The 9560-nt window shown below is 34.4% G+C and overlaps 1 protein-coding gene across 4 annotated transcripts; it reads right to left on the bottom strand.

Annotated features, from left to right (window-relative positions):
* Positions 1 to 823: 823 nt before the first annotated feature.
* Positions 824 to 8926, bottom strand: LOC129318761 (gamma-tubulin complex component 4 homolog). 4 transcript variants are annotated; one of them, XM_054963700.1, is made up of 16 exons: positions 8702 to 8924; positions 8251 to 8542; positions 8032 to 8168; positions 7594 to 7692; positions 7204 to 7324; positions 6747 to 7013; positions 6490 to 6570; positions 6313 to 6396; positions 5825 to 5911; positions 5683 to 5738; positions 5392 to 5589; positions 4734 to 4959; positions 3666 to 3754; positions 2399 to 2552; positions 1450 to 1572; positions 824 to 1357 (listed from the first exon to the last, which is right to left on the bottom strand). In XM_054963700.1, exons 1-16 carry the CDS (start codon positions 8848 to 8850, stop codon positions 1289 to 1291), a joined length of 2232 nt encoding a protein of 743 aa, XP_054819675.1. In that variant the 5' UTR covers positions 8851 to 8924; the 3' UTR covers positions 824 to 1288. The 4 variants fall into 4 exon arrangements, 3 of the variants coding, with proteins under 3 accessions (XP_054819675.1, XP_054819694.1, XP_054819685.1); XR_008595303.1 differs by lacking the exon at positions 824 to 1357 and adding an exon at positions 2187 to 2316 and having other exon boundaries at positions 8702 to 8926; XM_054963719.1 differs by lacking the exon at positions 8702 to 8924 and having other exon boundaries at positions 7594 to 7670; positions 8032 to 8128; positions 8251 to 8372.
* Positions 8927 to 9560: the final 634 nt, after the last annotated feature.

The following is a 9560-nucleotide window of genomic DNA, read 5'->3' on the forward strand; positions in this document are numbered from 1 at the left end:
TATACTTTCTCTCACCATATTTAATGGAGGTAAAAAAAAATTGTGATGACAAATTAATGACTTGATTTATAAATAAAATATAAAAAAATATTCTCCCCTGATCTTATAAATAGCACTGGAGAGAGTAAAATTTTTTTTGGGGTGGGGGGATTGCCTAGTTTCCCATTTCCATGTTCTTAGTGTGCTTGATCATTGACTGTTGGAGGTTTTTTTTTTTTTTCCTGAAGACTTTTGGAAAATTAAAACTCTTTAGAAAATCCATTTGACTAATTTATTCTGGTAAAAAGAACTAGTTTAAGTTAGTTTACAAAAGTTATTTTTAATTTTTATACAACTTTCATTCAGAGTTATTTTTCAAATAATTTTCAGTTTACTAAATTAATTTTAAAAAAAATGCATCCAGATATAAATCTTGCTACAATAAATAAAATTTACTAAACTGACTTTCTATAAATGGAACTTTAATAAACTAACTTTTAATCCAACATTCACTTTTAGCTCACAGGATGTGATGTCAACAAAGTTTGGTTCAATTGAAAAAATGACTCCACACGGTAAAAGATGCAAATTCAGATTTCATTGCCAATGCTGAAAGCTTTAGCGGTGGATGATGATTTATAAATATTTTTACTGTTGTAAACGCTCTGAAACCAACCATAGGCCATAGCCTTGAGCCTCTAAAACTCATCTAAACTTTTACTTGTCCACAACAGAACAAAAAGGAATGCAAATCAAACGTGGAAGCGAAAATTCACGATGAACCTACACATCAATACTTTACACTATAAACCAATAAATAAAAAAACCTCTGCGAGTACGTGCATACCCAGGATTAAGGGGGCTTTGCCAGCTCATCGACGGCCTATGTAAATTAAATGTCGTCAATTCGTCACATATTACAGATTACAGAACAATCAAGTACCACAAAGCGATCACTGCTCACATCAACCAACACAACGAATAGGAGAGCCAGCGCCAATATAGTAAATCATCCCCCACCAACCATTTAAAACACACACAAAGTAAGAAAATTATGTGCCCCAGGGGCATATCAAAGCACCATCAATCCGACCAGCCTTCGCTATTAAAATAAATTAGCTGGGTATCCGACCGAGAACCCCTTTGTTGAAATTACAGGCAACATGTGCAGCTGACCTTCAAACGACCATAGCAGCATAGTGAATCCGCAGATAGATAGAGAAAAGTGCTTATAAAGGCCAGAAAACTCAACCTCCAGGGGCAGGACTATTAGCTGGAACTAGAGCCACTATGAACTTGGTGGAATGACCTACTCCTGATTTAGAGCAGGAAGTGCTGGGCGTGGTCTTACTACATTTAGCACCCCTCTTGCAGTTGCCTGTGAAGTGAGAAAACAACGGCCGCGGTAAGGAATGAGCTGAACAAGATAGATAGACTACTGATAAATTAAGGTTCGCTAATCTCATGTACCTCAAAAAATGAATTCAGATTTAACCGCAAGAGAAAACGTCTTAGAAATGGAGCCCGCTGACTCCCAGCTAGCCTGCTGCTGCGCAGTATTGTGTATAACGAATTTGATTTCTTGTTGAATTCCTGATAGAAGTTTGAGAGAACATTAATGAAGATAACGCTATGCAGTCCAAAAATCATAGCTCAAGGTAATTATCGGAGGATAATATTCTGGAGATAGGATGTATAACTAACGGTCTGGGAAAAGGGGGCAAAAAAATTGAAACACTTGCTCTAATTCTGAAAATAAGCATTTGGAATATAATGACAAAATGGTCATTCATTTTTTTCCAATATTAAGAGAGAATTTCAGTCATTAGTAGGGAGGGAAGAGTTCACTCATTTAATGCACAAAACTACAAACAAATGCATCACACATCACTCATTATCATTACTTACCGATTACTCCCTTCAATCTGATTTGTAGGACACATTCTAAAAATAATTTTTAGTCTAAAATGTAAAACACTTTATAATAATTAAACCACCTTTTCCAATTTTACTCATTCTTAATTAGTATGAAGATATTTAATACAGTTGTATCGTCATTTAAAGCCAAAGGTAAAAATAAAAATATATCTCATTTTTTTATCACATTAATAAAAAAATTAATTTTTCTTAAGACATGTGAAACAGTTGAAAGTATCCTACAACAAGTACCAAGGGAGTATTTCTTAAAGAATCCAAGAGTTATTTACCGATAGTGTTCAGTAGTCAACAACCAGTTCCTTGTGGAAATTCTATCTGTATTATGACCAATTTGAATGAAGCATGTCTAGAGTTCTCAAAGCATCAGCATACTTTCATTATTAGCTACCAATATTTTCTCTGCTTTCCATCATCAATGCATTTTTCATTTAATAAAATAAGTTCAGAGGAAAATTACATGCTGAATTTCTGGTATTATTACCTCAGCTATATGTTCCAGTTCCGATGTATTTGAATAGCCATCTAGGTTTTCAATTTTCCAGCAGAATTGCAGGCAAAGTTTCATGATGCTATCCAGTATCCTTGACACCGAACCAATGTCTAGGAAAGACTGTGAAATTAAGGCTGCCAGATACCTGGAGAAGACATTAAATATATAGGATGGTGCTGTTCAAACAAGTGGTGACAGATAGATTGATTTTTTTTTTTTTTGGGGTGGGGGATGAAACCGGGGGTCCACCCAAATTTAGACAAACTCAGGAGCTGGGAACCGGTCCTAGTGAAAATGAAGTATGTATTAACTATTTCTTTACTCTCATCACTAAACTCCTTTTTCATTGAAAACAGATTTGTATTTGAAGATAATATCAGCCAACTGAAAAGCTAAGAAATCATTGCCCGAATGTTAGTACCTATTTCTGATGCACATAAACAATTTGACTGCTTTTTTTTTTTTGGGTTATTAAAATTTGACATCTTCATTACTACGAAGCATGGACACACACAGCAACGCAACACAGACATGAACAAATTGACAAGTCATATTTCAAACATGCGCGCGCACTCTTCCCATTAAGTAATCTGATTTGAGAGAGAGAACATTACAAGTAATATCATAGGCCATAAGTACCTTCTACCATTTTTTTCAAGAAAAGAGTAACGAATAAAAAAATATTGAATTACATTATTCATGTACAACAAATACATTTTATAGTCTCGTAAGGCTAGGATTGCTAATCTCTCACTCTATCTTTTCCCCCCATTTCCTAGGGCTAGTCATCCAATTAGTGTCCAGCACATGTCCAAGCTAAAGGAAAAAAATTAAGAAATTCCAACAACTCCATATGCATGGCTGACCGTACAGTCAACTACTGGTGTCAGTGTCTACCACGTCTGCAAATGGGGGCATCCATGATTAGGGCTTTGCTGCATTTGCTTGTTTTAACCTCTTTCTCACTGTTTTCTCTCAATCCTTTTCTCCAATTAATATCTTCTATTGCCATGAAAAGCGAGGGGGGGTATATCCAGCATAAAAGTAAAAACTCTAAACATGGACAGCCAGGCACTAACATGACAAGGTCCACAGTCCTGGTAGATTTGGTTACTACCAACTAGTATCTGATTCCAATAAGTATGATCATGTAGATCAAGATTTTATACATGTCAAAGAGTTTACCAAACACCAAAAGCAATATTTCATGTCATTCTAAAATGAAACCAATTATAAGGAGGATGCTAGAGAGTAATACTCTTGATGGAAGCCCTCAAGTTCCGTAAAGTCATGAGATTCTTGAATATGACTTTGTAATATATTCCACTGAGACTCTATCACATCCACCTGCAAGGAAAAGAACAAAATTTTGAATTTGAAAAAAATTCTCTTTTTGGTTATATAGAAGAAAATATATAAATATATGAGGATTACATATTATCAAAACATGCAGAGGAATTCTTAGCAAGAGGAGAAAAAGATTGGTAACAAAGAAGATTATAATATCAACTGAGAATGAAAAGCATCCAGAAACTTGCATTAGATTCCAACTAAGGGAATGCATAAGGGATCACTATACATTTTTCAGGCCCCATGCAGTTCCAAACTTACCACAAAGGGATTTACGAATAATCAGAGAGCTAAACATTGTCGGCAGTTTATCAATTTTCTCATCAACTCTCATAAATTTATTTCCCTTCCTGGTAAGTTCACTAGATTGATGAAGAAAACTACAGAAATTGATATTTTATCAGAAACCAAAACTACATGCTGCTTCAATGAGACAAGGTACTAATTATTTGGATCAAATAGCAATTTGACTTCTAAACTATGAGTCCAGAAATGTATAAGACTCTAAGCTCATTTTTCATGCAATTTTGACCATTAGTTAACCAGATAATGATAGAAAAAGAGTTCAAAAATTACAGAAAAGGACCAAAAAAATTTTTAGTCATTGTTTATAATTTTTAGGTCCCAATCTGTAATTTTCTTGATCATCTTCTAGTCAACTAACAGTCAAAATTACTTTTACTAATGATAGGGGTTACATTGTACCGTCTTTAAAAGTTGAGGGAAAACATTACACAAAAAAACAAGTTTAGGGTCACAAACAACCCTAGATCAATAGTTTAGGGGCCAAACCCTAATTATTTCATCAAAAGCATATTTTACCCTGCTTGAAGATATCCAAGTCATAAACTTAATATATGCAGTCAAATTTTCAGACGTCTTTTTAGTAAATGAAAGGACCAAACTAGCTTATTGTATAATATTTATATCAATAATTTAATAAATTTCACAGAAATAAAGACACATAAATGACAACCTGGATATAAAATTGGAGATTCCTGATCAAGAATGCCATATGCTCTCTAACATGCCACATTGGTTGAAGCCGTCGACGTGTCTGCTGTGTTATTGAGCCCTTATCTCGCCCATTACGGTGCTTGGCAAAATCACTGTGACCATGGTGCATTACAGATGCCCATGATTTCTCCAATTCCAATTGTGTCCGTTTGAGCCGCAATAAGTATTGGAAGACTCTACGGTACCTGTCAAAATATCAAACATTTACAGATGACATTGTTTGATGAAAAATTATCATTTTAATTAAGCATTCCAAATTTCAAACAAATTGATTATAAATAGGTTCAAGGTCTAAGCATAAATTAATTTCTTGTTAATATTAAAATTTATGAACATGGTCTACATAGTGTGAAATTAAGATCCAAAAAAGGATTTTGCGAAATGCTTATCTTATACAATTTCGATGGAAATTTTACCCTCTAAAGTTCAGATGTGTCTCAAACTCAATACATCAAGTCTAAAACAATAAATTAAACCCTCCCAAGATGTTTAACAATGCAATTTTCATCTTACTCTACAAATGGGGGCTAACAAATATTGATGCTATATACAACGAAACAACTAAGAAAATAAAAGAATCTGCCTCAAGCAGCAGGATACAAGATGTAGAATCTTACATAGAGAGGATTTCTTGAGTGAAGAACAAATGCAATGGCCAATCAACAGAATACTCAAGAGCAATACCATCCCATCCATCCAGTAACAATTCTGAAGAAGCATTTGAAAGTGAAGAACCAGAACCAACATCTGCATAAGTTGTTGCCTTTGACAAATCTGATTGGGAAGATTTGACCGCAATTCCAAAAGATGGCATCCTATAAGAGAGGAAAGACAGTTCAGCGAACTTAATCCATAATTTGTCAAAATAAAATCACATGAACGAAAAACAAATGAGTTTGAATTCCAACCGCAAGGATACTTTAGAGAAGTATTTGTCTTCTTCACCAATAGTTTTTAATGCAGCCTGCAATGCCAAGAAATTTCAATTAACCCTGCTCATACATTTAGATCATGAACAACACTAAGTCAAAAGTCATTAGCTAAACAAACCAACTGAAAAGGGACCATGAGATCTGCTTCAGCAGTTGATTGCCGTGGTGGCAATCGCATCAATTGGCGACTTTCCTCAAGGAAACACTACAGAAAAAGTATCACAAGTCAAGAAAAGAAGTCAGAAAAACTTAACTAAAATTTGAAACTTTCCTCACTTAAACCATAGCTGTATCCATCATAGCTATGGGCTAAAACAAGCTCATATGGGGGAAAAGCAGGAGGAAGAACATTATCAAAACCACTTTCTCAAGGATAAATAGTTGAAATTCCAAAACATATCCTTTTCCCCTCTACTTTCTTTCTGTAGTAGGTATTGACAATTTGTAGCCTCCTTTTTCTCTCTCCAGACAAAACTTAAACTTCAAAATAAAGTTCATATTTGTAATGATAAAGTGTGGATTGACTTTCACCAAGAAAAAAAGTGCATATTGACTCATAAATGAGTGCACGACCAGACACTAGATAGATAATAGTTCATAACTTACCTGAAAGAAATCTCCTTTTGCCAAAAGAAAATAGTCTTTAAGGGCATTCAAGTGGCCATTCAAGTCAGCTCGTACAACAACAAGCTGCAAACGTGAAGAAAATAGGTATTAATGGTGGCTCCAAGAATAATTGCACCAATTAATAACCATGAAACCAAAGAATTTTATGTTATGCACCTGCCAAAGATGACTGGCTGCCATAGCATGAATAGAGTCAACAGCACATTCAAATGATCTTTTATGAAATTCAGACGATTCCTATAAAATAACCATTAGTTTTCCTTTAGACAGTTAATTGGTATGAGTGGGTTGAGCAAATCTTAATTAGACAGCACATTGATCATTAACAAATGAAATAGAAGATTAGTGTCAATTCAACCACCAAAAAGAAAAAGATAATGCCATCACTATACAGTGCAGTAGCATGAAAAAACCTTTAGGTCTAGAAGCATAGCTTCAATCTTATCTGCCTCAGACTGTGGAAGCAAATCTTCTCCCAGTCCTTGACTATTTACAGCCTCCTTCAGGAATGGAAAACGCTCTGCTAATCCTTGTACTTTCTGAAAGCTTTTAGGAAGTTGGTGATACACAGCAGCACCAGACTGAAAGGCAGGAGTTGGGTTCCTTAGAACCCTAACAGCTTTCCCAGCGAAAAGAATTGATTCTGCGACACGCATTGGTATATGTTCTGGAAGCATATCCTGCCAACCAAAAAAAAAAAAAAACCTGTCCAGTCAAAAGGACAACTGCATTTCCCATTTGTTGGAAAATTAACTTCAGTAATATCATTGTTAATTTCAGTCATATCCATTTCTAAGCATAAAAAAATAAAATTGTCAAAGAAACTGAACTTCACTTGTCAAGAGATGTCAACAAATATTGAGCAAGTACCAAAGAAATATGAAACCCCAAGTGCCAATCTGTTAGAGTTGTATCATCAGTTGACAAGTGGGCCAACTTTCCTGCAATGTCAGGATGATATGAGCCATGTTCTCTATCTCTATCTTCTTGCCTGAAAAATAAATTGATTTAGGTCAACAGATAACTTATAAAGCAATAAAAAAATGGACAGTAGAGCCTGATAAATCACAAAGTTTAGATGTTACACAATCATAAAAAGTAAAAACTGTAAAGAAAAAAAGCAATACAACTAATTATTTAAATTCAACTAGATTTCATATACTCTTACCATGAGTCCCTCTGAGATACTAAACATGTGTACATAAAAATACTGAGCCATGCATATTAACAACTTACACACATAGCGTGATATTGGATTACCTCCTAATGAAAAACTCTCCATGCTGATCTTGAAGGATCCCATAAACCATCCATGATGCTAGCTGCTTGTACATAACCTGATGCCCATGCCAAAGAAGCCTAAGCTTTGGGGAAGGGGAATTAAAAAAAAATGAGTAATGGTTGGCAACGCGTTCAGTTGAAAGTTGATGCCAACTAGAAAGTAAAAGCAAACATTTAGAAAAAAAATGAAAAACAACTCATTTAAAGAAGATATCATCTAATGACATACGACCCAACTTGGCATACTTTAGAAGTTGTTCTTCACTCCTATAATTTTCCTACTGTATAAATAGGAGGAGTTAGGGTTCATCAGCTAAAAGTGCAATTTTTATTTACTAATTAAATACTGAATTCGTATAGATCAAATAGTTGGAAAAGACACACATACTTGTAACACTGAGAAAAATAATTGCATACCTTTTAATGCAAGCCTGTAATTCAGGCACTCCACAATGACACCTCTTGTGTAAAAGATTAAGAAGTTGACCGCCACAGATATTATCACGCTCAATTTCTAGAATGAGCTCATATAAAGGTGGCAAAAGAACAAAAAACTGGAAATCATTTCAAAACCAATTAACCAAAGATCATATCAAAATTATTGAAAATTGTTGCGCAGAAGAGATTCAAAATTACCTTATTAAGGCCTTGAGTAACGGTTGCCAAAATAGGCATGGTTTCAGACAACAGGTTCTGCTCAAGATGCAGAACAGCAGACTTAAAAATTGACAATATCTCAAGAAGGCCATTAGCCAGGGCCCTACGATAAACACTGGGCTTCTCCGCTTCCCCCTCCGACGTCTCAGGGATGACACCCAAAGAATACGCATTCGCAGACCTTATCCAACTTAAATTCCTAGACTTGGTTACAAAACGGTCCAGCTCTCTATAATAAAATCCTAATGTGATGATCCTCTCAATAAGTTCTCTGCAATCAAAACATTAATTCGAATGGTAAAAAGCGACGATATAACTGTTGCGTTCTCCCAATTGCCCAGGAAGGAAATTCATCAAAACCCTATAATGTAGATGAATTCTAGAGTTTAAAAAGTTGGAAAAGGAAAGAAATTGAGGAGATGATGCGAACCTATTACTGGGTTCGACAAAAGAGATGTCAGGAGCGAGCTTGAAAGTGCATTCATCGGAAATTGAAGTGTTAGATGAAAGCTGCTCTCTCTGATCGATAATCAAGTCGCCAGTGTAGCCTAATAGTGAAAGAAGAAGCTCGTGAAACATTCTTCCTCTTGGACCATGCGCGCGCTTGAGATGCAAATATGGGGCGCGCTTGAGATGCAAATATGGGGCACTGAATGGCTGACTGATCTTGTTGAACGAACATATATACTCCTCCACTCTATTTATAAATTATTTCTATCAACTTCATCAATATTAATATAAATATAATAAAAATATAAAAAATAAAAATAAATAAAATTTTAAACATGTTCCTATATAATAAATTTAAAAAATAATGTCTTATTATTTTTTTCTCTCATAAAAGATAATTTTAAAAATATATTTTAAATATTATCTAAAAAATGTATCATAACTTATAAATGAGATCAAATAAACCTTTTAAAATGAAACTTATAAAGAGAGTATTATACAAAATAAATACGCATTCAAGAACAATTATTATTATATGCATCTTAGTACCAGGAATAAAACTTCTAATCAACATCAACAATCAACAGTACTAACTTACTATGCATGTACTGGTCCAAAAAAAAAAAAACAGTCACTATACATGTAAGGTAGCTAGGTATGATGAGTTCTCTACAAATTAAAAAATGGAAAATGAAAAATATTTTTTTATTTTTTTTTCTCATTTAAGGACTTCATTAAAGAATTAATAAGTTACTTTTTATCACCTCACCCAAGGCCAACCGATATTAATTCGAGACGTTGCTTGTTCCTTAATGACATATTTACGCTTGTCATGCACC

This window comes from Prosopis cineraria, unplaced genomic scaffold (genome assembly GCF_029017545.1).
Source record: "Prosopis cineraria cultivar Desert tree isolate PC_DT_omini unplaced genomic scaffold, ASM2901754v1 PC1, whole genome shotgun sequence".
NCBI classification, from domain to species: domain Eukaryota; kingdom Viridiplantae; phylum Streptophyta; class Magnoliopsida; order Fabales; family Fabaceae; genus Prosopis; species Prosopis cineraria.